The sequence below is a fragment of the Nothobranchius furzeri genome, chromosome 19, assembly GCF_043380555.1.
Source record: "Nothobranchius furzeri strain GRZ-AD chromosome 19, NfurGRZ-RIMD1, whole genome shotgun sequence".
NCBI lineage: Eukaryota > Metazoa > Chordata > Actinopteri > Cyprinodontiformes > Nothobranchiidae > Nothobranchius > Nothobranchius furzeri.
In genome coordinates this window covers 8,156,378-8,183,554 of record NC_091759.1, presented here as the reverse complement: position 1 = coordinate 8,183,554, position 27,177 = coordinate 8,156,378, and the positions used below count along the sequence as shown (strand labels likewise).

Here is a 27,177-nt window from a genome sequence, read left to right as displayed (position 1 = left end):
TGTGGCAGATTTAAATTCAAATACAGTGCAGAGTTTTTACCCGACGACGGCGCAACACTGACAATTTTAGGCAGAATATTAAAATTTTAACTAAGATGCACTGAAGTACCAAATTATTGACTACACGTGTCTGCAGCACAATTAGACACACATTTATATAGTTTATCAGCAAAAAAAAAGTTGATTTGGGGGTGACTTGCTCTTTAAAATCTTCCCCAGGATTCCTATTTTATCGATTTACCTGCTGACACTCAAGACTGTAGCTGAAAAAGGAAGTTTTATATAAAAGTGTAGGTGAAATCAGGTGAAATGTTCTTTTACAAGGTATTTTCCATTATTTTCAACCCAAAAAACACAATTAGAAAAACTGGATTTTGGGCAACAACTCACAAAAACAATAGAAACAAGTTAAAATTTCAAAACATCCAGACAAAAAAAATGTAAATCCAAACATTTTAATAGAAAATTAAGTGTACATTTATATACATCCAGTAAAAAAAAGAGCCCTTTTAACAAAGAAAGCCTACTCTCACTCTCTTCTTGCTCAGACTTTCCTCCTGCTGCAGCAGCTTCATGAGCGGAGCGTGGAGAGCTTTCCCGACTCGTTTCCCCGTCTGCAGGAATAAATAATCACTGCATAAACTCAAATTAAATAAACCTTTGTTTTTCTTCCTGATTACATTAAAAACGCACACACATTCCACCCAGCTGCGCCACCGCTCTCACCTCCGTCATCTCAAAGATGCTCTCTGGATCCAGGCTGCCTCCGCCCACCTTCCTGGAGCAGGTGATGGTTCCGTTGTGAGTGACGGCGATTATGAGGCTCGCCACGGAGCAGGCCTTCTCTTGTAGAGTGGCGTCCACCACGTGTCTGTGGCCGACCTGCACGCAAACACAGCGCCTGCTGATTATTATGTTTAATGCAGATGTAAGAAAACATAATACGCTGAAATATTGCAATATTTTGCGTTAAGATACTGAATCAAAATTCAAAAGCAGTTTAGTGATTTTTTTTATTAAGAGTTTACAGTCACAGAGTTGCTTTATTTTGTGTAGTGCAATTCAACCTCCGACAGATAGGTGGCAGCGGTTTTACTTGCCTTCAGACAAAATCTCTCGATAACCTCAGATTTGTCTTGGAAGCTTCCGGCCTGAGTTTTACAATAATTTTCAGTCTGGCTTTTCATCTATTTAAGCACCTCGTGATTTTTATCTTGAGAGGCGCTATAGAAATGATATTTTCTTCTTCTTCTTCTATCTAACCTGTATTGTAAGATATATATAAAAGCCAGATTCTTGCCAATACACACCCCTAATGTTTAATGACATCATTACCCATGAGCACCAGCGGTGATCGTACCTTACACAACGTCACGATACAGGGAACGTTTTCCACGTTGACTCTCATGCAGTCGTACGGATCGTCAGACAACTCAATCTCTTTTCCTCCTTCGTCATCTGATGTTATGTTTACTCTGGGAATTCTGTCAGTGAATCGATCAGAAAATTTTAAATTTTAACTAAGTAAAACGTGTACAAAATAAGTTTAACTCAAACAGATGCTCACTTTGTGTTGAAGAGAGCCGCCTTGATGGCTATCGAGATTGCGTCGTACAAGTTTCCATCGCACTGAAGAAGCTAAAGGACACAGTGTGAGATTTGGACTTTTACATCCTGTAAGGAAATGACTACACAGCAGCTCAGAAGCTCCATCTCACCAGCACGTCCACATACAGCACCCAGCAGTGCTCTCCGGGACTTATAGAGAGACTGTGGAGATCCAAGCTGTGTTTGTTGCTGAACACTTTGTAGAGAACGTTGCTCAGATTGGTCCCCAGCTCCTCACCTCCTCTGCCCTCAAACTCAGGTGTTGCATTGGCTGAACTGAAAGTAAACATGCCAACAAGTATGAGAAGTTACAAAACATATCGTCTTCCCAGTAGAACAGAGGTATAGTGATATAGTGACAGCACCGCCCCCTAGTGGCAGGCTGGCAAAACACAGGTTCAAGAAACGAAAAACATGATCCCAACACTTTCAAACAGCAAACATCTCCTAAATCTCACACACACACACACACACACACACACACACACACACACACACACACTTAATACAAATTGTGCATCTACATAGATCTTGAGCAGTAGCTCAACAGGTTGAGCGGGTTGTCCAGTAATCGGAAGGTTGCAGGTTCGATCCTGCTCCGGATGGAGAATTCTGCTGATGTGTCCTTGGGCAAGACACTTAACCCACCTTGCCTGATGGTGGTGGTTGGAGGGACCGGTGGTGCCAGTGCTCGGCAGCCTCGCCTCTGTCAGCGCGCCCCAGGGCCGCTGTGGCTACATCGTAGCTCATCACCACCAGTGTGTGAATGGATGAATGATACACTGCTTTGGAGTCCTTACTCTGAGAGGAGCTATACAAGTGCGGGTCATTTATCATATAAAAATTCTTACAGTGTCTTTATTTACATCCAATTTATCAATGAATTCTCTAAAGAACAACTTTTAAACTCACTTTTCTCAGCTGAAATTTTTTAACCTCTTGACATTATAGTGAATATTCACACATGAATTATGGGTAATATGTTTTGATAACTTCAACCTGATTTTCTAATCCTAAATTGAAAGGTATACAAAAAGTCACAAAACAGTAATCACATCAATCTCTCTCAAACAAGTGGCGATTTATTTGTTTTAAGAAGCAGATATCCACTTTGGAAAATGACCTAGCCGTTAGGTTATCTGTTTAGTTATTACGGATCTCCATTTATCCAAACTTAGGCTGTTTTGGGAGCTATCTTTGATATTTTAATCATTAACTTTCTGCAGAAATCCACTTTAAAGGGACTAAACGACCACTTGATGGGCAAACAATTTAAATAATCAACATTTTACAGTCACTGCACCAGTAAAGGTTATACCAACCAGTCGACAAAGAATTCCAGGTAACCCTCATTTGGGATCATGGGTCTCGGTTTTCCAATCTCAGCCTTGACCCCGACAAGAACTGCTGTGTGTCCCTGAGAGGACCAACAGGGTGAATGTTAGCTTTAACGTTTACACTAAACGAGACAACATGGAGCTAAAACTCTGCTGATTGCTGTTACCAAAGTGACTTTAGCGGATCCGTCTGTGTTGGACACCACATCGGTCTCTATTTCCATGTGTCTGTAGTCCTCACAGCCTCTTCCGTCCACTCGTAAATCATCCTGTTGACCAAAGATCATGTCAACAGAGGAAGCTGATGCTAACTGAGTTAGCTCGGAGCTAAATCGAACCTAACAAACTCCTCCATTCAAAATCAAAACGATTAAATACTAAAGTCTTACCCGTATGCCGTGTAATATGTACACTTTCTCAGCTTCACTGACTTGAACCGTTGCCATGTTGCTAAAGAACGTATTACGATTTCTTCTTCTACGCTTTTTCTTCTTCTTCTGTGTCTAGCGAAACAACTGCATTAATTTCTCATTACCGCCACCTATCGGGAACGTTTCAAGACCGGCGCACCGGGCCATCACTCCATTCAACCTCCCTGAAACATCTCTCTAGCCAGCAGCTGAATGTCAGCTTGAGGAGGAGCAGTGTGGGTTTTATCCTGGCGTTGGAACTTTGTTACATTAGTTCCTAAACTAATTTGATGATCAATGCCCTATCCGTCTTCGTATCTGAGACTAACATGTTGCCCAAAATCCTTTGCAACAGTGTTTTTTTTAAACAAAATGCAAATTATTTTCTCAAGATGGGACCTTTTCAAGATTTGAGGAGCAAACTTAGACATAGTTGACTTTTTCAAGGAAGTCTTGTCGGAAACACTATTCCCAATGGGTAACGCTGCATTTTAGACATATTGTGAGCCGCATGTCTCTTTGTTGGGAAGCACAACTCTTGGAAATAATTTCTTCCCTTCAAAGGAATTTCAGGGCTTTATTTGAACAAGAGCTGACCTATAACCTCACTGACATCGTGTGAAGCATAGTGTGAAATCAACGCTTGGCCGGGGTAGTCTTAATGTATCCTAAAAAAATATCACCTTTAATTTTAAGAAACGGAACCCACCAGCCCAAGAGTGTACCCTGATTTTGATATTGCTACTTCAGTTTACTACTGATCAAAATGCCTCATCTAATTAGAAAAATAAATGTAAACCACTGCAACACGGTGGAACTAAATGAGATCCAGGTTTACACCTGCTGAGGTTCGTCGTTTAAACCCCACTAACAAGCACACAATAAATAGTTATTGATTCTGGGCTTGAATTTTTTTTTTTTTTTTGCAGAATTTGATTCTTGTTTTACATTTTGGTGTGCCTGAGACATACATGTTTCCTTTTAGTGCAAAAAAACATAAATATATTTTAAAATTATAATTGTATTCGTTTTCTCACATGAGAAAGGGCTTTTATAAAAGTAATAATTCAAAAAATAATGCCATTATGTGATTGGCAAACTTAGGTTACGAAGTAAAACCTGTCAGACAAAACTCAGGGCCAACACGCCCGGCTAAAGGACTTCCTGGTTAGATAGCCATTGGTTTTCGACAGGTTTTCGCTGAGCTATTTTTGGATGTTATCGAGCTGGAAGCATCGAAACTGGTTCCGAGGACCACCTCCTGTAATTAGCACACAAATGAAAAAAATATCACCTCGTTGAGGCGGTGGCGAAAGCGGGAGCCGTTAAGAGCCGCTCACCGGATGTTGCTGCGGCTAGCTTGGAAGCTTGGATAAAGCTAACGAACATCAGGACTGGTGCTTTCACTTTGGTGCGTTTATTTTCCCCACAAAAGCTCGAAACTACGAGATATTTGTTTTCGAAGACAGATAACCAAGAGGTGGGTTATTATTTTTTATTTTTATCAATTCCAAAAACATTATAATCTTTCAGCTACTCGGGAATTCACATTTGCCCCTTCTGGCAGAGTCAACTTCCTGGTAGGAACAATTTCTTCAAATACTTCTCAAGTAAATACAGCGCAGCCACCCCTTCTATTTATTTATACAGGTACTCACTCTTCTACCCAGTGTTGTTATTTGTCTTTGAACTCTAAATATGTGTTTATTATAGCTTTACTAAATGCATTAAACAAAAACCAGGAATCATTTACACCAATGAGCCAAGGGCTTTGAAAATCAGATCGTTTTAGGTTTAAATGGATTACTAGTTATTAAATCTCTTTTGTAATCTCATTAGAAAGCAGATGTTCTGGTTTGAAACCCTGGAATTATAATGGATGTTGCTTTATGCAAACCTTATTACACCTTATTACCAATCACGTCACATATTAATGGAATTCCCTGATGACAGTAGCCTCCCTTGGAAGGACTTTATACCCCAAACCTCTCTGGATATCTTCATTATCTGTAAGATCCACTACAGAAGAACCACAGATTTTTGTCCTGGTGTGTTGAAGCCGTTCAGCTCCAAATGGGCCATAAGCACAAAATTATACAGGTGTTAAAGAGTTAGTGCTTTTTAGAATATATAATTAGGTGTCATTTAACACCAGAAGTAGCAGCAGAGTTTCCAGTGGAATTTGTCTCCTATCAGGGACATTTGGGGTGGTTTAGGCATGTGGTTAGGATGCTTCCTGGTCGCTTTCCTCAAAGTTTTCTGGACAAGTTTCTGTTTGGCGGACCAAGAACTCACTAGAGGAGTTAGTTGTCCTCTCTGGCCTGGGAGCACCTCATTGGAAGGATGTTTGGGTTTCCTTCATGGACTGGAGAATTGATGTTTTTTCCAGATTTCGAGATTGCTACTTTGAGGTTTTTGTTCTGTGGTTGGTTTATGTGAAGCTGGCCCTCACTATTCACCTCCATTATTGGTCTGTCACAGACTGTCAAAAAAAAAAACAACCCAATAATTAATGACAGAGTGACCAAATGTGCTGCATCTGACTCAGTTTTGGTTTTGATCCGTTCAGTTTTACAAGTGTGATGAGTTTCTGTGTTGATGGTAAAAGCAGCCATTCTCCTGGAGAGCTTCATAATTCTCAAGAATTATGAAGAAATCTCAAGAATTATGAAGCTGGCTAGCAAAGCAAAGAAACGCTCATCTATTTTCTTAGTTAAAACATTTTCCTCCACAAACATATTTTTGACATCTACTAGTTTGCTCTATTACATTTTAGTTTGTTGTCATTTAAAAGCATTTAAAAAGCAATAAAATATGTAAAACCTGAAATACCCAGAGTTCACATTTAAAAAAGTGTTTAACATTCGCTTAATCAAAACATCAGCTGTGGTCTTTAGTAGGAGTGAACATTTTGTAAGTCGTTCTCTGGGGAAACAAAGCTCAGATGCGCCTGAATCAGGAAGTACAAGTCAGCTGGAGGAGAAAGTAGCTTCAGATGACAGGATTTGGATTCTTATTTCCTGAACATCTCTGATTGGATAACAGCAGCACAGCTCCACCACTGACTCGGTTTGCTTTGCAACATTAATGTTTTATCTCTTCAAATAACACACACCTGGAGGAGTTCTGCTGTGTGGTGGAGTTGCTAATGATAAAGGTTAGCTTCTACTAGTCGAGAAGTTCTATTTCCTGGATGCTAAACCAACAAAAGCCTTCCCTGTCATGAGTCAGGATGGGTGAGTCCGTGAATTTTCAGTGGCGGTGCAGCGTAGATCTGTCAGGCTTTTCAAATCCCTGTATATTTTCCATCAGAAGCTAATGCAGGATATGGGTGTAGGAGACTATTTTCATGTTCAGCCTGCATGAAAAACTGCATAAAAAGATGTTTTTTCAGTGTTCCACACATTTAAGAAGACTGCATTCAGGGTTTTATGTCAACAGGTGGCAGAGTTGAGCTTGTTTAGTGAGCCTTAAGGGTTTAAATTAACTTTACTGATGCTGAACGTGAAACGTTTCTTCAACCCCCATCGCCTGCATTAGTCGCAGAATGGAAATGGGTGGGAAAATGCTTGGGTCACAGAGAGCCAGTTTCTTTTATGTCATCTAAAAAATTAAGATGTCGCAGTGAGAAGAGGCGGAGAAAAAAATAAAATAAAATGGCCAGGGCTGCATGTAAAATATATTTTCTACAATTTCGAAAAAAAATTTCAATAATTCCCATATTGATAAATGTTTAAAAAAATGTATCAATATACTTTTTTTCTACATCGTCCAGCCCTATCATGAATATTATTTAGCAAGCCTTCAAATCCTGCAGTCCCCCCCCCCCCCCGACTAACTTCTACTTCCTGAAACAAGAGCACCAACAAGAGCACCAATAAGAGCACGTTATTTCCACAGAAAACAACTCACAAGGCATTTAAACTCAAGACCACAGCAGAAAAGAAAAGAGAATGAGCACTTTAAACGGCGTGTTTAATAGTGATCCTTAATTATTTTGAGCAGTTACTAAGCTGAACAGATGTGGACAGCTGTGCCGGCTCTTTTCTTTAACTTTGCTGTCGTTGTGTCCTTGGGCAAGACACTTAACCCACGTTGCCTGCTGCTGGTGGTCGGAGGGACCGGTGGCGCCTGTGCTCGGCAGCCTCGCCTCTGTCAGAGCGCCCCAGGGCAGCTGTGGCTACATTGTAGCTCATCCCCACCAGTGTGTGAATGGGTGAATGACTGATTGTGTTGTAAAGCGCCTTGGGGGGTTCCAGGACTCTAGAAGGCGCTATATCAAATACAGGCCATTTACCATTTGTGAGTTAGTTCATTTGAAGGCTTTCTTCTGAGTATTTATTTATGGAGACCTGCATCTTACAGGATGATGCCTTTGCTTTTCACTTGATTTCTTTGTCTCATAATTGTTGCAGCATATAAATGTTGCCTGGTGATGAATGCTAGCAGGTTTTTCAAAAGAAAATTCTCCTCTCCATCTGTCACCCCCACAGTATGCGGCTGGAGCCACGGGCGGTGTAGGATGAAGAGCCCGGCTCACCGCAACAGAGACATCGAGCGGCAACCTGGCTATCTGAAGCCCGAACACTGCGCTCCTCCCCCGCCCCGCAGCAGCTCGGACACCATGTGGTTCATCCGCGACGGCTGTGGCATCACGTGTGGCATCATCACCTGGCTCCTGGTCTTCTACGCCGAGTTCGTCGTGGTGTTCGTCATGCTTCTGCCAGCCAAGAACGTGGTCTACAGTCTCTTCAACGGCGTGCTCTTCAACGGCCTTGCCTTCCTCGCTCTGGCCTCTCATGCCAAGGCGATGTGCACAGACCCGGTCAGTCGAACGCCCGGAAACGTAAACAATTTTATACCTTTAGGCTTAGCAGCACGTCACACAATGATTTTAATGGTTTCATCCCAGATTACAGTCTTAGAATTAACTTCTGACCTTCAACGTTTAATAAACACAACCTTCAGCTTAAGTTTAAAAATTCAAATCAAACAGCATTTCACAGAAAAACACATTAAAAGTCTGGTACCAGCATTTCTCTCTATCAAGATTGTTTTTTATTTATTTTTTTGTTTTGTTGGTTGAGTTATTTGTATTTTTAATCAAACGATGTTTTTTTTTGTTGTTGTTCCCCTCTCCTGGCTTACAGGGAGCTGTGCCTAAAGGGAATGCAACCAAAGAATTCATCGAAAGCCTGCAGCTCAAACCGGGTCAGGTGGTCTACAAGTGCCCTAAGTGCTGCAGCATAAAGCCCGACCGAGCTCACCACTGCAGGTAGGAAGACGCCGCCGCAGGTCTGCTCCACCCGTTCCACCGGGAACTCGTCTCCTCCTCTGTTTCTGTTTCGGCATCACGTGTGTTCGAGGCTGCACGTGCAGCTTTTCCCTGCAGAATCTGCAGCTCGGTAATAGGGATTCCCTCTGGGGCTGCTCAGATGTTCCTCTGGGATCTCGAGGCGTGAAAAGTGCAAAAAGACCACAGAGTAATTAAAATTTAATTGAGTCACTGGGTGTTAGTTTACTAGACAGTGCTTCATTTTGTCTGTTTTAACTTAAATATTGTTTGTTGTTGTTTTTATTTGAGTTCACAGAGACACTTAAATCTGACCCTGATGTGACTTTTTGCTCCGTTATTTGATAAAAGAAGAGTTTCCGCGTAAATCAACATAAAATGTCTCCGTCTGCTTTTGTCTCCAGTGTCTGTAAACGCTGCATTAAAAAGATGGACCACCACTGTCCCTGGGTGAACAACTGCGTCGGAGAAAACAACCAGAAATACTTTGTGCTCTTCACTGTGAGTCTTTATTTACGTATTTTAAACAAACCTAAATTAGATTTGATTCTGTTGATGAAATCCTGACTAGTGAAAACAGGAGAGTGCATTTGTATTTCACCAATAAGGATCATTATTAACTCTACATCTGTGTTTGGTTGCTTTCAGATGTACATTGCATTAATATCCTTCCACGCGTTAATTTTGGTAGCCTTCCACTTCTTTTTCTGCTTTGAAGAAGACTGGTCAAGTGAGTATTGTTGTGTTAGAAACAAAACTTTCTTTTGTTTTTAAATCTGGAATAGCCGCTGGGTCTGAGTAATAACAGCAGACTACAGAAGCTTATAAGGAACTGATGCTATTTGTGGCCTAGAGATACATCTTCACACGTTTTAATGGTTAAATTGGAGAGATTTCAATCGTTTGGCATTAAAGTCTTTAAATTATTTCAGTTAAAACCAGATTTAGTGACATGTTGGTTTATTGAGTATCGTCTCGATGTGGATTTGACAGATTTAAAACTCAAAACTCCTTCACAATAAAAGCCATGAACAAATGTGTGGGCCACTTAACCATTTCTGTAATAGGTGTTCTATGTGATCAGTGATGGCAGAAATGGTTTTACTAATGGGGTTAGTAATTTATTTGAAGAAGTAACTATTACTAATTACTTTTTCTAAGGAACACTGAACATGGTAATTCACGGGGGTTTGAATTGAAGGCATCTGGAATTCTTTGGTTTCTTGAAGACGTTTCGCGTCTCATCTGAGAAGCTTCATTAATTCTGACTGGAATATGGGAGGGTCAAGCTTATAAACTGTAGCTGCCTATTGTTCAGGGTATCCGCGGGTCCTTAAAAAGTCTTAAAAAGTCTTAAATTTGCTTTTCCAAATTTAAGGCCTTAAAAATCCTTAAAAATGACAAATAATCATTAAATAGTGTTTCTGAAGGTCTTAAATAACCAAAGACCCAATAAACAAGATTCTTTTATTTCTATGAAAATTTAGTGAATTTCTAGTTGGTGTTCAGCATTTTTTGTGTACGATGTTGGCGTAAGCGGAACCGTACACATTCAGTTGGTTGTGAAAGGGGGCTATTTTTGATGAGCACATTAGCTGGTTAAGCTAGCGGGAGCTTGCGCCATGGGGAAGTGCAAGTTTAATGGTAGCTGGATGGCTAATCCCATGTTCGCGACGTGGTTAGCACCGGTTCCAGGCAATGGCTGGAAATTATAGCTTAAATGCAATTTTAAAAAAAATTGCTTAAATTTGGTCAAAGTGGCCTTAAAAAAGGCTTTAAAAAGTCTTAAGTTTGGCTCCTTTAAACCTGCAGATACCCTGATTGTTGCTTAATGAGCTGAAACTACTCTTGAATACCCCACCCCCATGCCCCCGAAGAGTCATTGATATCATTAGGTTTTATTGTGCTAGAATGGTTGTTTTGATCTAACACGATAGAACCTAAAGCCTGGGGCACACTGGAGGCGGACGCGCCACGTCACGCCGGAGATTTTGAGAAGTCAAGTGGTTACACAGGACGCACCGCTGAACGCTTTTTGGACAGTCGCGCGATAGTCACAACATCACGCGGGACTTGAGAACATGAAGCAGGAAGTGACTCCCCGTGTGCCCACCGTCATTAACTATAATGACTTCTTTTTAAAATGACGGCGCGTCCGCCTCCGGTGAGCCCCAGGCTTAACAACATCAACTACTCTTCGGGGGCAGGGAGGAGGGGTGCTCATAGGTAGTCAGAATTGACAAAGCTCGTTGGATGAGAAGCAAGAAACAAAGAAGTCCAGTTGCCTTCGTTTGAACCCTTTGGGTTACCATCAGCTGGATGACTGAGAACCTTCCCCACCATACTGACAGGAAATCACTCATTAACCTTCCTGATTTTGATTCATTTATACTGTTTCTGCTCTCATTCAGAAATGTTTTTTTAAAGGTCACAACGTTATTAATAAGCCATTTGAGGCTTTTTTTAAATTGAAGGTAAGATGCACATTAAAGACTCGTCTCTCCATCCAGAGTGCAGCGGCTTCTCTCCACCAGCAACGGTCATCCTCCTCATCCTCCTCAGCTTTGAGGGTCTCCTCTTCCTCATCTTCACTGCAGTCATGTTTGGGACTCAGGTCCACTCCATCTGTACTGATGAAACGGTGGGTGAAAAAACCAGAATCCCTCCACCTCACTGTAGCAGGATACATCTCCTGACAGAAGAGTCCCTTCAGCTTCCTGAAGGGGTTTCCTGCACCTTCTGTAGCATTCCAAAATGGCTCCCTTGCTACACATCAAGTTCCTCCAGCTATGGTTCCCTTAAAAAAAACAACCTTATTTCCCTTCTGCCCCCTCGTTTATAGCTCTCACTTGTGTGAAGAACTAAATGAGCTTGGCTCCTTCAGCTTACACACACACACACACACACACACACACACACACACACACACACACACACTCACGCATTGGTTTAGATTTCCCCAAATGAAGTGGAACTGAAGGGTAAAGGAGTCTGTAGCTCACTAAATCAGAGTGTAAATGTAAGTAGGAGCAGGTAATCTACTATTCTTCAGTCCTCCTCAGGCAGGGTTGAGTTTTTTCTGCTGGAGCCGCCCACGACGATGACTCACCGAGCCTTTTCTTTTCACCACAAAGATCATCTGTTTCAGCCAATTTCCCTGTTTTAGCAGTTATCTGTTTAGTTGGAGTGCTTTTGTGTGGATGTGATTGTGTATGTTTTTTTATGCAGATGACTCATACACACACACACACCTAATCTATGAAACGATAAAGGGATTAATTTCCCTGTTGGTGTATTAAATTCATAACATGCGTTTGCAGCTGAAGTTAGCCGACGCTCATTATAGCTTTAACCTCTGCAGGGTATCGAGCAGCTGAAGAAGGAGGAGAGAAGATGGGCCAAAAGGTCCAAATGGATGAACATGAAGGTGGTGTTCGGCCACCCGTTCTCCGTCGCTTGGCTCAGCCCGTTTGCAACTCCCGATCATGGAAAGGCCGACGTGTACCAGTACATAGTGTGAGCGCTGGACGCTATGCTGCTGCAGAAGCAGCTCGATCTCCTGTGACTCGGACACAGACTCATTGAAACCACTTCATTTTATCTCCTTTGTGACTTATGGATATTTCCCTTCTTGGTGCTGAACGAGATTGTGCAAGAGCAAAAGAAAAGCTCAGGATGAGCTAGAACAACTCGAGTGGCACCTTCAAGAGTTGGAAATGGGAAAATCCTGACTGAGCTGTTTCTGCTGCAGTACGTCTGATCATTTCCTCCCTAATGGGATTAAAAATACCAGCAGAAGGTTTTTGTTCCAGGTGCTGAGATGGATGCCTGGTTTTGTCTTCCTGCAACCACTGTCATTGTCTTCTCTTAAAACGTGCCGTTTGTGTTTTTCTGCTGAATGCTGCAGGTGAGTTGCCTTAGAGCAGCCCATTAACGAGTAGCACATCAGATAATAAAAAAACAGATGTTTCTATTTATTGCCTTAACGTAACGGTCCAGGTTATTGCTGGTTTAATCTAAAGAGAAGTTGTTGCAACTTTAATTAATAGATGGAATTATGTTATGCTACCCTAACCCTTCATCTGGCGAGTTGTAAAATCAGAACAAATCCCATACAGCTGAGACATTCCCAATCAGTCCGATGAAAGATTTTCCTTAAAAAATAACAATTTCCTTTATGTAATACTGCTGATGTAAAGCTTTACAAAGAGATGTTTTAAGATCAACTATTTCTTTGGACAGAAGCTGTTCAGAAAGGTGTTTATATTGGCTAAGGCTAACATTTTATAACTTTTACACAAGGACATTTTAAAATGGCAAAAAGAAAACGCAGTTATAAACTCAACCTACTTTTCTTTTTTTGAAAATAATCAATTTGTTTCTTTCAAGTCACACAAAGCATGATGCTGTACTGCTTTTAACTAAAAAGTCTTTAAACCAATTTTCCTTCACGGTTATGAGCAACATCCAACAGCTGTACCCTGAACAGTCTCCAGCTGAAATGATTTGTCCATCAGATGCTGAGCACATAAGAAATCTTAAGGATTATAGTTGAAAACATTAAACCTTATTTGAAAAATTTTAAATTCCTTTTTTGTACGATTGAACCCAAAAAGTAACGCTTCTGTTGCTAAAAGGCTTTTGCATGTCTAGATGTTTCTGTTTTAGCGTTCGAACCAGCAGCCTCCTGTGATTCTTTGCTTGATGACTTTCACCAGCTATGATGGAAACGCACCCCCTCTCCGAATTTACCAACCCCTAACTTTAATCCACTCGCTCTCTCGGCTGATGGCGTTTGCTCGTGGATAATCAGTTTGTCACGGTCGTCGTGAGCTTGGCTGAAAAAGGAAAAGAAGAAAGCCCTTACAGGAAAAACCATTGAGTCATGATCAGGATGTTCAAGGCCTGAAAAACTAGAAAGACTTGTTAAGGCTTCAGTTTTTATAAGTTTGTGTGAGACACTTCAGAGTATTGAACACTAAAAAATGCCTGTGCCCTTGTGTTTGAATGCCTTAACGTGTTTTAGAAAAACAAGATCGATATCCGTGTTGCCAATCTGGAGTGCTTAAAGAAAAGACTGGTCAAGAATCACACCTTCTTCTCTTTCAGGCATTTAAATGGTTTTATTTTTATAATGTTCACTGGGTTTTGGAGATGCATCAGGTTTACAGGAACAGCTTTTCTCTCGAGCTGTGATCAAGTTTGAAACTGTACATTTTTCTGTATAATTGTGTTAATGGGGAAATCAATAAATCTGCATAAACATTAAACATTAGGTTGGGATTCATTATAATAAACACAATGTCTTGTGGGAATGTGACAAAATATGATACACTGAAATATACTGAATTGATAGTAGAAAGTGGCACATTGATATATTTTTATGGAGAGTTAAATGCACTATTTCTTTGGTGGTGCAATTCAACCTCCGACTACTAGGTGGCGACAGGTTTTGCCTGCTTCATTCTGATGGAACAACGAGATCTCGCGATAACATCGGATGTGTCTTAGAAGCTTCTGACTTGAGTTTTCCAATTTTTTTAGTCTTGAAGCTGCAATGGCAAATTTAGAAAACAAATTAGCTTAAAACGTTTATTTCATGCCTCAACATTCTAACATAGAATAGCTATAAAAATATGGAGGTTTTAAAAAATAACAAATTTTTTATAAAGTGGTTCTCTCGCATTTGTCTTAAAACCTCCACCAGTAACAGGTTTCAGGCTGAAAACACCCATCCGGTTGTCGATCTCGCTAAACTGCCGCACTTCGACAATTTCTTAAGTCCTCCATTCATTACGCACTCAAATTTTAACAACAAAACACCACTGGTGTAAGGTTGGTGGCTCAACAATATCAGATAAGGAGAAACAGCCGGCTGCTACCACTTCAGCTGTAGAAACGACCAAAATCCCCCCCCCCCCCCAAAAAAACCCGCCTTTTGAAGTCAAAAGACCTAGAAAACGACGACTGGTGTTTAGCGCTATCTAATTGTCACGCATCACGGGTGTCTGGTTCCGGCAGAGACATAGGGAAAATACCCAAGGGGAGGGTTGAGTGTTCTGTGTGCTTTTGCGTTCAAAACCCAGCTATTTACAGATTCGCTCAATCAGCTTTAAAAATTGCAAATACGGTCTGGTTTACTGCATGCAATATATTGTATTATCTCCCCAGTATTGTGATATATATCGAATTGCCGGAGTTGTTATAAAACGCATTCCTACTATCTTGTTGATAAAAGGCTTAACTAGCATAAACTGGCTTAAATCAAGAGGGATACTCCCACCAGCCAAAAGTGAAGTCAAGTCATTTGGCTCCTGGCCATTGATTCCTACATGTCAACAGCAGAAATAAACATGTTTACAGTCTGGTACAAAAAAATATTTTAGTTTTAAAGCCCCATTCCTGAACTTTGCGGATATAAGCTCTCTGTCGCCCTCTCCAGGCTTGCTGCGTAAAGTCACTGTAGCAAAATCAAATCTCTTGCAAAGTCAAGCATAATAGGCCTGTTTACTGGCTTTTTCCAACTTGCGTGCCCAAACAAACATTACGCGGCGTTTCTGCGTTGAATAAAGTTTATCGGGACTGTATAACAACTTTATGCCCGACCAAACACAATAACCCCGGTGAAATAATTTATTACTTACCTATTCTAGCAGCACGGCTAGGTCCGAGTCCGTAATACATGATGTTCTTTCAAGAATTCTCCAGTGAGGAAAAGCCAGTCCAATATTAACTCTGGTCTTTGCTCTTGGTCTATCGCATTCTCTTTTTCTTTTCCTAGACTCCTCTGATCGGGGATTTCTAGCTTTCTTTGGTGGATCTGCCATTGCTCAAGTCTCTAAACTGCGGGTCTACCACAGACATATATGTAGACACCCCGTGGACTAACGCTGCTTTAGTTGCTGGCCGCCATTTTAGATGTGTCTATTCGCCACCAGTGCATTAATTTCTACTAAGGAAAATACTACCCAACTAAAAAACACATTTTATCAAGCGTTTTCACAAAATCAGACACAAGTTGCTCACTCTGTATTGACTTTGGACTTTTCTACAGTCTCTGCTTTGGAGCATGAGACCCATCCGTAAAGCAACATGCAGTTAGTACTTCCGGCGGCGGACCGCGGCTCTAAAACTGTATAGTGCGATAAACAGATGTGGGACCCCATAGCACTATCACAGCTCCGAAAATGAACAAAATAGATGATGGTATGCCAAAAGAACTTGAATAAAAAACATTAAGGTGTAAAAGTTGCAAAATGGGGCTTTAATCGCTCAAGTGTACCACCATGACAACTCTGCTGGGTGATTTTTTATTTTTTTGTGATTCATCCTTTTAGATATAATTAAAGCTTAAAATAATGAATTATTAGGGGTGTGTCCTTTAGATTGACATGTGTCAGATGAGCTGTCAGTGGTAGCAGCTTGCCTCTGCTTGCTCCAGGGAAGGCCTCACATTGAAGGAGTTGCAGCCTGTAAGGCAGAGGGTAGAACAGTCGCTCAAGCCCAGTTTTCTGGCTAAAAGCGCCCGCCAACCTCCATTAGCTTTGGTTAGCTCAGTTAGCTCTGAGCTCTATTTTTGTACTTTCTGGGAGTGACTAGATGCATTACATGACCAAAATAGCGGTGGTGGGAACCGCCCATTGGGCTTCAATTCTTCTGAAGCAGAAGCCATTCACATGGCTAGCAACTATGAGTGTTAGCTTTTGGTAAACTCAACACAAAAACTGATGTGATTTCATAATCCAGTTTTATTCACATGGTCTCCAGACACGTCTACATAGTTAAATGTTATTTGGCATGATAAATATACAGATTCTCACAAAACTGATGCTAAATAACCAGAGATGTTAGCTAGCAGCTACATGACATTTTATTTGCAATGTTTTATATTCCCTGACATTTTCAACATATTTTAATCTTGTTGGTGTAGCTATAGATGCTGTTTATTCTCACTGCTCAATGAGAACTGAGCTTGTAATGAAGAGTTTTTCATTCAAGAAATCTCTCGTTGCTTCGATAGCTTGTTTCTTTTAAAACCTTAGGTGTGACGATGGGTGCCTACAGACAAGGCGTTCTCACAAATGACAGGAGGTGATAACATGTTCTTCAAACAAGATAGGACTTTAGGGCAACATCAAAGTAAGTAGAATATTTTTTTTTGTTCCAGAATAAAACTTAAATTTTGCATCAAATCAGCAATCTGGAATTTTCCTACTTTCAGGAACTATGAAAGATATTTTAGAAACCCATAAGTGATAGTCTTACCTTTCACTGTGAAATAATGTAGGCAATTTATCAAATTTGTTTTTGATAAGCCCACCTCCCTGTACCATAGATTCTCACGCAGAGTGCCCATCAGCATTAGCCAATAGCGTACAGATGTCAATTATAGATTATGTGCGCTAGGAATGTAAGAAAATATCGATATGGCAATTTATCGCGATATATCGATATTCAATAGCCGGTATCAAATTTTAGGAAGAATTTACTTGCAAACATTTGTGGATTTTCTTTTCTTTTGGTGCAATTCAAATGCCGACAGCTACTTGGCAGCAGTGGGCAATTGGTTTTGTTTCCACCACTGAAATGTAAATCCATCTATTATGGTTCAGATAGCTCAATGTAAAACATGTTATGTATCAGTTGGGACAGTTTATTGAATTTTCCTACAATAATTTCAGTCTAAAAAATGTGCAAATATCATCTGGCTGAATGTATTGCTATTTATTGTGATATATCGCCATAGTCTCCCCTGTATACCTATCGTAATGCCAGAATTTCACCAATACTACTGTGCGCGTTTGTGGTGATAGACTGATGTAAAGTTGGCGACGTTTCTGACGAATAAACAGCATAGCCTGAGAATGGGAATTATGAAACTATGTTGTATCTCTGTTGCCCAGCTAGAGGTGCACATTCACAAATTAGAGGTGTTGCTTTCAGCTGTAACCACTGAAGTAGGGTGAGGGGCTTATGGTGCAGTACATTTTTTCTGCCTCTAGATGGTGCCTTTTGAGGGAAAAAAAACAGCTGTCTGCTTTAAACCTTAATTTTTGACTCAACATAATCGAGACAGAAGTAACAAAAAGGAAAATTCATCTGATGATGCTACGAAGTGTTCTTTATCTGATGTTCTACACTCGGGTCACATTATTAGGGATTCATGCGAATCTTATCAAACCTGCTCAGCAACAGTTGCTGCTGTGAGAAATGGTGTTACAGCTACCACAAAGAATGTCTATCTTATATATGTCTTAACAATAACCATTAAGTGTGAAATATAGTTCAATAAACAGATTAAAAGTTTAATGCGTGAAAAATAATCATTAAGTAATTTTAAACACATCACAGTGCGAAAGGGAAAGCCCCAACTAACCGTGACCCTGAACAGGTCAAACAAGGTTCAAGAAATAAACATGTAGATAATTCAGCAGTTATTAACTACTAACAGCTAAAATTAGGTGTAATGATAAATGACCCGCACTTGTATAGCGCCTCTCAGAGTAAAGACTCCAAAGCGCTTTACACTACAGTGTATCATTTATCCATTCACACACACATTCACACACTGATGGTGATGAGCTACGATGTAGCCACAGCTGCCGTGGGGCGCACTGAGGCGAGGCTGCCGAGCACAGGCGCCACCGGTCCCTCCGACCACCACCAGCAGGCAACGTGGGTTAAGTGTCTTGCCCAAGGACACAACATCAGAATTCTCTGTCCGGAACCGGGATCAAGCTAGCCTGGCAAGCCAGACTAAATAAATGTATTATTTATTTTATTTTTATATTTATTATATATGCAAAGCAAGAATTTGGTCTGGTTCACTAGGCTAGAATCAAACCTGCAACCTTCCGATTACTGGACAACCCGCTCAACCTGTTGAGCTACACTGCTGTGTCCTGTGGAATAGTTTTCATGATGAACTACAGAATATTATAACCATGTCACATGAAGCTTGTTTTAAAGGCTATGGTGGGTCTGACACTCAGAGGAGGCTTTGGTGTGACTTAATCAGCCTTTTGTGACAACATGCACACGCGTGTAGCTCATGGAAGTGAAGAGCAGCTGCCTTGGATTCAAAGTACAGTATCTGTCACGGTCTTGTCTAAAGGTTCAATCAAACAAAGGATACAAACACTTTAAAAGTATTTAAATGAAGGAGGAGAAAAAAGCAAATCCTTACAAGGGATGAGCCTTTCAGTGCTACATTAGAATTATTATTACTGTGTATTTTATTAGCTGAGGGCTCAGTTTGAAACAGCCTGGTACATACAGAGTTTACAGTAAGTGTCACAGTAACTGAGGAAAAGTTAAACAGTAGTTACAAAATGCACAGAATAAAATGCTCCTAGTCAGAAACGGTGGTTCTGCACTCATCCACATGCCGTATAAGAAAGATAGAAGCAGCCTGCAGTTTGAACGTTTATAAGAATATTTTGGACATTTTCAAATGTTCTGTGTAAAGTAATAAATACTCAGTTTCTCATGCGTTATAGATCGCTTTCTGAAGTGTGGGGAAAATAGAACTCTGTCCAAAAGGAAGCTGGCCTGTAAGCCTTTACACTTCTGTAAAGGTTGCATTACAGTTGTTTCTATTGAATTTTATGATTCTTTACCTGCATAAATCTCAGCTGCAGCAACAAAATAAAGCATTCAAGTCCAACGGGAATTTTATTTGTAATGTCTGCTCATAGTGCAAAACTTTTGACGATGTCAATGTTCATGAAACTTTCCAATGAGCTGGTGTGAAATGTTGGCGCTTGAAATTGTTTGAAGATGGCTGCCATCTGGAATCTTGATGCTCGTCTTTGGACGAGACCTTTTGTTTAAACCTCAAGTGAGTCCAAATGAATCCGTATCCAGAGATTGTTGCAGTGGTAAAGCTGACCTAACTTGACCTCTGGATCCACCAGAGTTACATTTTGTGGTTGTATACAACTGCAGAGTGAAATATAATTACCTGCAATGCTAAAATAATGGTAGTGAAGAAGTTTAAGCTCCGCTGAACTTGGTGAGCATTGTTGCCTTTGTTTAGACTAGTAGTTAGCTTATCATTCCTCTTGAGCTTAACAGAGGCTGTTCAGGAATCTATTTACGACTACGACTGATATTTCTAACTTTTACACAAACACTTCAGAATGGACAAAAGATATGGTTTCAGATGGGCTTTAATGGTCACAGGAGGCAGTTTTTAAGGAAAAGCCCCCTGCTGGTCAGAGGAAAAACTACCACCTGACTAATACCACTTTGCTATTCAGTCTCATTTGTAATTAGTTCCAGCTTTTTTTGTTGTTGTTGTTGTTGAGCATAAAGTACTTCTTACCCCACAATTCCACTACCTCCGCTCCGCTCCGGCATGAACTCCGCAACAAAATCGGTCCCGCTGTAGTCAATCAGCGCCGCCCGCCGTTCCGCCATCTGGCAAAAATAGGATCGATTCTATTTTTTCCGGACGCCGGAGCACCTCCGCAGTCAATGGACAGAAATCACAACCGCCCAACAGGAAAGGGAGCAAGCACAACTTCCGTTATTTCACAATAAATCGATAAACAAAAAGCGTTTTTTGTTTCATATGCACAGGTTTAACAACTTTTAACAACTATCAATGGCGGTTGAACTTTAAATGCACAAAAGTAAGCCATAAATACAGTTTCTACTATCAAAGTAGTCACACTTTGTTGATTCAAACACTGCTGATCTCTCAACACAAATGATGGGCAGATTAAACAGTTCATTTCGATGCTTCTCCCACACAACGGGTGTTTGGATCTAACTTCCGCGTTTATTGCTTGGACTGTATCGCAAGATCTCGAAAATCCCGCGCATGCCTGTTTGCGCACCTTAGGTCTCCGCACCGGAGCGGAGCCGTTGTAGAGCGGGTACCAGTAAAAACTGAGTTCGGAAGCGAGCGGCTGCGGAAGGCGGGGGCGGAGCGGAGGTAGTGGAATTTTGGGATTAGTGCATTTTAGCCCAATTTTGAGTAAAATGACAATAATGCAAGTTATTACTTTTTCACTAATTCATAAGCTGCCTTTACACTTGGGTCAGCTCGGTCTGGCTCTGGTAGGGTCATTGCATTTACACTAGAGTTGTCCGCATGAAGCCGTACACTTTTCGACCCTGTTTCCCTGCGGTTCGTTTTGTGCTGAACCGACCACACACACTCACCTATGGTTGGCTAAAAGTATGTCACTCCTCATGCCTGCCTACTAGTGGGAGCCTCTGATTGGTGTGAGTAGAATCCGCCAGTGCCAACTTCCCACCTGCGCGATTCACAGACAATCTATGCAGCGTGGTAAACATCTGATTGGAGCTTGGATTGGTCGCAGCTGCAACTGCAACGCGAGGACTGACTGAGCGCTCTTTGATGGGACAACAGCCAACGGCAGCCTCGTAGTAAGCTGCAGGAAGTGTAGAAAGCTGTGTGCTTCATGTCAGAGTCTCCAGAAGCAACACTGCTCACGTCCGCTTTTGTAACTTGCGGCGCTTAGGAAAGACACCACAAGCTTCTCCGCTCCACTTTAACGGAGCTCGCCCATGTCCTCGCCCACATCTACATTCCCAGGAAAATTGCATAAACACAACCTCCCCGCCTAGGCCGAGCTGATCAAAGTATAAATGTACCTATGCAATAATTTCTACAACTCTGACAGCATAATTCGTAAGCAAAATGCTAACACTGTTGCAGCCAAAGTGCCGCGCTTGAAATTTTAAACTGCACTTATCACATGGGCTACTTCCATCTTTTATACTCAAGTTTATGGGCTGCATACCTCCAGATAAAAAAATCTACTTATTTCTGTTGTTTTGCAGAGGAAAGCCTTGCTATCACTCCCGTGTCTGCACATGTGTAACTATTACAGAAGAGGTAGTTAGCGAAACTACATTAGGGAACAAAATGCACATATCACATAGAATCACGAAACCTGCACAGATCAAACAAATTCTGTTTCCTGTTATTACCCCCGACTCTGACCGGTTCTATTGTAATGCACAGACACGAGAACGATAACAATTCTCCCATCAAAATCTCAACAATGAACCCACAAATGTTAACTTCCCCGTAAAAACTCCAGTTTTTATTTTTTGCATCAGCTTTATATGCTTTCAGCTTACGATTTCATTTTTTGTGCTGTGTTGCCTGGATTACCCAAAAGTAAAATGAAGCTAAAATAATGTCTGCCTCTTTGTGCACCTCCTGATTATTCAGAGCTTGTGGGACGCATCTGCTCAGCTTCTCTCCACCAGCCAATCTGTAGCTGTGCTGTAGCTGACTCTGAGCCAGCATCTCCTCTAGCTGCATCGTCAGGGTTTCATGAGAAAACTGCCAAACCGTCAGCGTCTTACAGGACAAATGGGAATAGTTTAATCTGACTGGAAGACTACAACAAATTCCTCTTGTTCTCTCACTGCAGAATGTCTGCCCTGCGACTAAAAGAGCAAGTAAAGTTTCAGATTTTACTGGTCTTTGGTTTTTTTTGTAGAAAAGCAATAGGCGGTTTCAGCCACAGCACAACACAGCCAGCTGGCGGTGTCATTCGTCCTTCATGGCGACTGCATTCTGGTGTCTATCCTGTGGTGAAACTCTCTGCAGGACCAACAGCCCAGAGAAGGTCAGAGAAATCCCAACCCACCACAGTGTGATCTGAGCTTCCCCAAAGATCAGCTGGCCCAGGAAAGCCTGCAAGGAAAGAACAAGAAAAATCTATTTTCCCTTCTAAAGGTTTTAGAGGGTTTGGGTTAGAGAGTGAAAGCTAAAGAGACTGACATCTTATTACAGAAGATAATTTGGCCTACTTTCTAAAATAGGGCAGCTTAAATAGCAAAGAAAAGCGATCAGGTCCATTAAATTAGCTTTACCCTCAACAGACCTACTTACGGAAGATATGAAGTTGGAGGCAGTGGTGGTCACAGTGGCTCGGGTGGAGGACGAGGAATACCTGAGAGCTTTGGCGAGGAACGTCCACATCACAGCGTTGCAGGTGAAAAGAAGTCCGCCACACAGGAGCCTCAGAGGGATGTGGAGCTAAAACATATTTTATAAGAGACGAGTCCAGTCACACACTTTTCACGCCAGCTACACTTTATGCTTTTTATAGTCAGGGTTCCTGAAATAGGTCTAGATCACTTATAATTTCAATAAGTCTGCTGTGGTCTCTGGTACGAATGAGTGCCTTGGGAGTCGTTCTCTTGGGAAAAAGCTTTGGTTCTGTTTCGGGAAGTAAAAGGCAGCCAGAGGAGAAGGGGGCAGAAAACAGCGGGATTTAGAGTCTTGCTCAGTATTATTCATGATATGTGGACATCTCGTCTCTGATTGGCTAACAGCAACCCAACTCTTCCACTGCTGCCGTTAAGTCTGCAACGTGTATGTGTTGTCGCTAATACAGTCAAATGTCACGTTCTGCCCCTGTCCTCCTGACTGTGTTCCTCTCCTGCTTTGATTACCCTTATTGTTCTCACCTGTCCCTCGTTAACCTGCCAATGTTTCCCTAATTAGCCCTCTGTATTTATACCGCCTGTTTTGCCCCTGTCCTTTGTCAGATCATTGTTGTTGTTTGTTGGTGTTCCTGTTCATCCCATCCTGCCATTAAACCATTTTTACTTCATCCGAAGCCTGCATTTTTACCTCCTGCTCAGCTCATCCACACATGGTCCGCCGTCTCCACCTCGTTCACCGTGACAGAATGATCTGACCAAACCTGGACCTGTGGTGAGCTAACACCTGCTCCCTGGAGGATTTATTTTTTACTTTTTTCTCCTTTAGCAGAAGGAGATTCTGGCCCAGGGTGTTGGCGCATCCTACCTGTTCTCCGGGGTGGTCAAGCCTCTGGGTGGGTTTCGGCGCATCCAGTTCGTTTCCTGTGGTGGTCGAGCCCTTCTCCTCTCCTGCTTTTGGCCCCCGTCCCGTTTTTGTCATGGAAGCCGCGGATCCTTGAGCTTTAAGGGAGTTACACCCCCTACGCATGCCATCATTCTCCGGGGTGGTAGAGCTGGTCTCCCCGCTCTTCTGCTTCCCAGCACCCAAGCCTCTTCCTGAGATCCAGCTAATCGTGCCGTGCACCTGCTCTGACCGGCTGTCGAGTGCCTGCCGCCGATCCTGGTTTTCTGGCGTCGCTTCTACAGATTGTCCACTTCCTGGTCCACGCTGTGGGGCTTATGCCTGCAGGTCTCATGCTGCTGCAGCCTCTGCTGGGTCCCATGCCTGCTCCTGCAGTTCTGTGCCTGGGTCCCACGCCTGCTCCTGCAGTTCTCTGCCTGGGTCCCACGCCTGCTCCTGTCAAGTCTCGTCTCCACGTTCCAGTCCAAGTCTCGTCTTCGAGTCCCCAGTCTCCTGTGTTGTGTGGCCTTGTGGGTGTCTGGTATCCGCCCTTAAGGGGGGGTACTGTCACGTTCTGCCCCTGTCCTCCTGACTGTGTTCCTCTCCTGCCTTGATTACCCTTATTGTTCTCACCTGTCCCTCGTTAACCTGCCCATGTTTCCCTAATTAGCCCTCTGTATTTATACCACCTGTTTTGCCCCTGTCTTTTGTCAGATCATTGTTGTTGTTTGTTGGTGTTGTTCCTGTTCATCCCATCCTGCCATTAAACCATTTTTACTTTATCCGAGGCTTGCATTTTTACCTCCTTCTCAGCTCATCCACACATGGTCCGCTGTCTCCACCTCGTTCACCGTGACAGGGCGTAGATTTGGCATGGACGTGGGTGACATGTCCCAACCAATATCCAGCGATGACCAAATAGTCCCCACCAATAATTTGACCGCCTCCGCTAAAAACAACAAGCCCGTGAGGCAAACTACGCTGGTTGTTAGCAGCGCCAAAGCCTGACGGAAATTGCTCCGGTCCTTTGCAAGTCTCGTGTGTTTGCAACGCGACATGACACATGGGGCCAAAAGCGAGTAAAACCGAGGGTCCTGAGAGGATGACAAAAGCTGCACATGAAGAGAGGATGACGGCCATGAACTCGAGAGGCTCTTTTATCAACACCACTGTCACCTTACATTACAGCAGGCAAGTTCCCCAACAACCAGCCCGCACGCTTCCGGTTGTCACAATAAAAGCGCTGTTCACCACGTCCTGTCTGACTGTATTAATCAAAATGGTCTTACAAAAGTAGTTTATATGAGGATGGAAGATAAAAAGAAGAAGGTTGAGGACAGAGCTATTTTTCAATAGATTTACAAGTCCCCACCAATGTCAAGAGGAAATCTACGCTATTCATCTACTTATCGACTTGCTGTGTATGACTCATCTTCGCTCGTCATCTAGAATATTCCAGCTCTGATCCATAACTGGCAATAACCATGAATCTCACGGAACAGCGGTGAGGAAGTCACAAATTTAGTTTAGAAAATGGACAGCAGTACCCAAATGTAACCACAGGGTGTCACCCTTTCTTCACATAATGCACTTTTAATGTTGCACAACACATTTGAATTTTACTCCGAGTTACATGATCCACATTTACATGTACTGCAGCTCCATCAAATTAAACAAAAACTTCAAAATAAAAGCGTTACATAAAACATTAAATGTCAATGAAACTCCTAAAAACATAACCGACAAGATGCTTATTTAAATTTTACATGGTCTTGGACTATTTAGAAAGTGACACCACAAATGTAATTGCATTAATGTGTTCCCTTTTCTTTTTTCTAAATACTAATGCTGAATTAACCAACAACCTCCTTAAAATGTATTGATTCAGTTTTTAATGTAATCTGGGTTTAACTGTGTTTTAAAACTTGCTGCTATATGTCTGCCTTTTACAAGAAGATTGCTAATCTATGAAAACTTCCTGGTAGATAAAAAAATAATAATAGAAATAATGTTCCCCAGTTTGATGTGACCTTAATAGAGAAGGATACCCTATAGGGTTGATCCTTTTCTAATTCATCCTCTGAAAACAGACCAGCTCAAATGTTATGACGCATCCAACCCTTCTCGTGCGTATTAATCATAAGCTTACCTGTTTCTAAGCTTTAATTGTCAATCTGCGGCAGCAAGGAGGCTCACATAAGCACGGACTCGCTATAACTAAAAAAGTAACGCGATACATCACGGAGCTGTGGCGTCCTTCAGCACGCGGACACATCCACGAGCGCCGCACGAGCTCCTGTGATGCTGATGCTGAGGGAGTCAGGGGGGATTGGGACGGCGGGGGGAGGACAACATCCGCAACCTCACCCCCCAGACGTGGAGACGGTGCTCATCTTTCACTCACCCGGTCACACGCTGTAGTTTCGTCCGCTTGACGAAATTTCCGCTGCTCTCCCCACGTCCGGAGTCCGGTTTCACAGACTCCCTTCAGGTAGTCCGCTCCGAGGGACAGCTTGGCCGACGACGACGCCACGGCTCCGAGGAAGCCTGCCAGTAATGCATAGATGACTCCCGGGAACATGATGGAGACGGCAGTCGACGCACATTATCCTCTAATCCGCGTGATTTATTTTACATTTTTGCTGCTGCTGTGGACGGTCCTGTGTTGAGCTGCCGATGTGTGCGTGTGCGCGTGATCGCATTTTCCTGCACTTGTGCTGCGTGACACGTCCGGAGGCAGTCACGCAGCACAGTCGCTGTGGCATTCTGGGAATTGTAGTTTCACATTCCAAACCCGTCTTTTAAAAGGGACGTTTTATCTTAAGTTATAATAGTTCAGTGGTCAACACCAAACATGTTCATGAAGGCCTCTGCACTAAATCCATCCAACGAAAAGCAATTTTAATAATAAAATAGCTGAAACACCCACGGCCACCACTCCCCCCTTCTGGTTGGGTCCCTGGAACAAAGACAAATAAAGCTATAACCGCTTTGCCTTATACGCTCTGAATCAAACACAAACTGCACTTGAAGTTAAATTAAAAGTATGAAAACATTTTTATTTGGTTTGTATACCTGGTGGAACATCAGTAGCCAGTGATGGATGTAATTAAGTACAAGTAAAAACAGAGCTCATACTTTGCTACTTTAAGTAACTTTATGAGATTAATTTTTACTTTTACTCCACTACAATTTCTAAAAAGTTTCAAAAATAAAGGTACTTTTATTTGAGTTACGTTTCTGGGGGAAGGCCAGGTTATTGCACGTTTTTTGCTCAAACTAGCAAAATGTTAATCTGATCATTTGATGTTTATACCTATGTTGATATTTAAGACGGTATATTTTGCGTAAAACTTAGACATTGTGATTATATTGTGGGTTTCTTAACCTAAAAAATTAAAATAATTTCTGTTACATCAATATGTACAGTAGCATTTGTTAAATAATAATCAAACACAGCGACTGTTATTTATTGAAATGTCATAGCATTCATTATCTTCCAGGTCCCTTTGAGGGCAACCTTAATGCCTCAGTGAGTTTGATGCTCCTGTCCTAGAATATGAAGTCGAGTGATTGGCTCCCTCTGGAACTGCATGGTTCCTGGACTGATTTAAAAAAAATCTGAAATATTAAAGCTAACTTCCTTTTACCTGTCTGCAGGAGACAAACAGAAGATACATTTAATCGTGCACCTATGTTTATGTTTAT

At 41.9% G+C, this 27,177-nt stretch overlaps 4 protein-coding genes across 5 annotated transcripts in view; 1 reads left to right on the top strand and 3 right to left on the bottom strand.

The window, feature by feature from the left end:
• Positions 1–275, bottom strand: part of LOC107394540 (tetranectin) — a 3,803-nt gene extending 3,528 nt beyond the window's left edge. The window contains exon 1 of the mRNA XM_015973514.3: positions 1–275. This exon is cut by the window's left edge and continues 1,006 nt beyond it. The gene's annotated coding sequence lies outside the window, so the exon portion shown is untranslated.
• Positions 276–439: 164 nt separating this feature from the next.
• exosc7 (exosome component 7) lies at positions 440–3,490 on the bottom strand. The gene is made up of 8 exons (XM_015973515.3): positions 3,335–3,490; positions 3,113–3,214; positions 2,931–3,025; positions 1,719–1,884; positions 1,568–1,638; positions 1,361–1,484; positions 727–882; positions 440–614 (listed from the first exon to the last, which is right to left on the bottom strand). Exons 1-8 carry the CDS (start codon positions 3,389–3,391, stop codon positions 510–512), a joined length of 876 nt encoding a protein of 291 aa, XP_015829001.1. The 5' UTR covers positions 3,392–3,490; the 3' UTR covers positions 440–509.
• Positions 3,491–4,484: 994 nt separating this feature from the next.
• Positions 4,485–13,918, top strand: zdhhc3b (zinc finger DHHC-type palmitoyltransferase 3b). 2 transcript variants are annotated; one of them, XM_054745070.2, is made up of 8 exons: positions 4,485–4,835; positions 4,923–5,005; positions 7,849–8,180; positions 8,506–8,630; positions 9,053–9,149; positions 9,297–9,378; positions 11,159–11,289; positions 12,010–13,918. In XM_054745070.2, exons 3-8 carry the CDS (start codon positions 7,878–7,880, stop codon positions 12,166–12,168), a joined length of 897 nt encoding a protein of 298 aa, XP_054601045.1. In that variant the 5' UTR covers positions 4,485–4,835; positions 4,923–5,005; positions 7,849–7,877; the 3' UTR covers positions 12,169–13,918. The 2 variants fall into 2 exon arrangements, with proteins under 2 accessions (XP_054601045.1, XP_015829002.1); XM_015973516.3 differs by lacking the exon at positions 4,923–5,005.
• A 2,460-nt stretch (positions 13,919–16,378) lies between these two features.
• On the bottom strand, positions 16,379–26,210 carry LOC107394544 (transmembrane protein 42). Its single transcript, XM_015973518.3, has 3 exons — positions 25,874–26,210; positions 22,531–22,677; positions 16,379–22,332 (listed from the first exon to the last, which is right to left on the bottom strand). The coding sequence occupies exons 1-3, from the start codon at positions 26,048–26,050 to the stop codon at positions 22,186–22,188; spliced, it is 471 nt and encodes a 156-aa protein (XP_015829004.1). The 5' UTR covers positions 26,051–26,210; the 3' UTR covers positions 16,379–22,185.
• Positions 26,211–27,177: the final 967 nt, after the last annotated feature.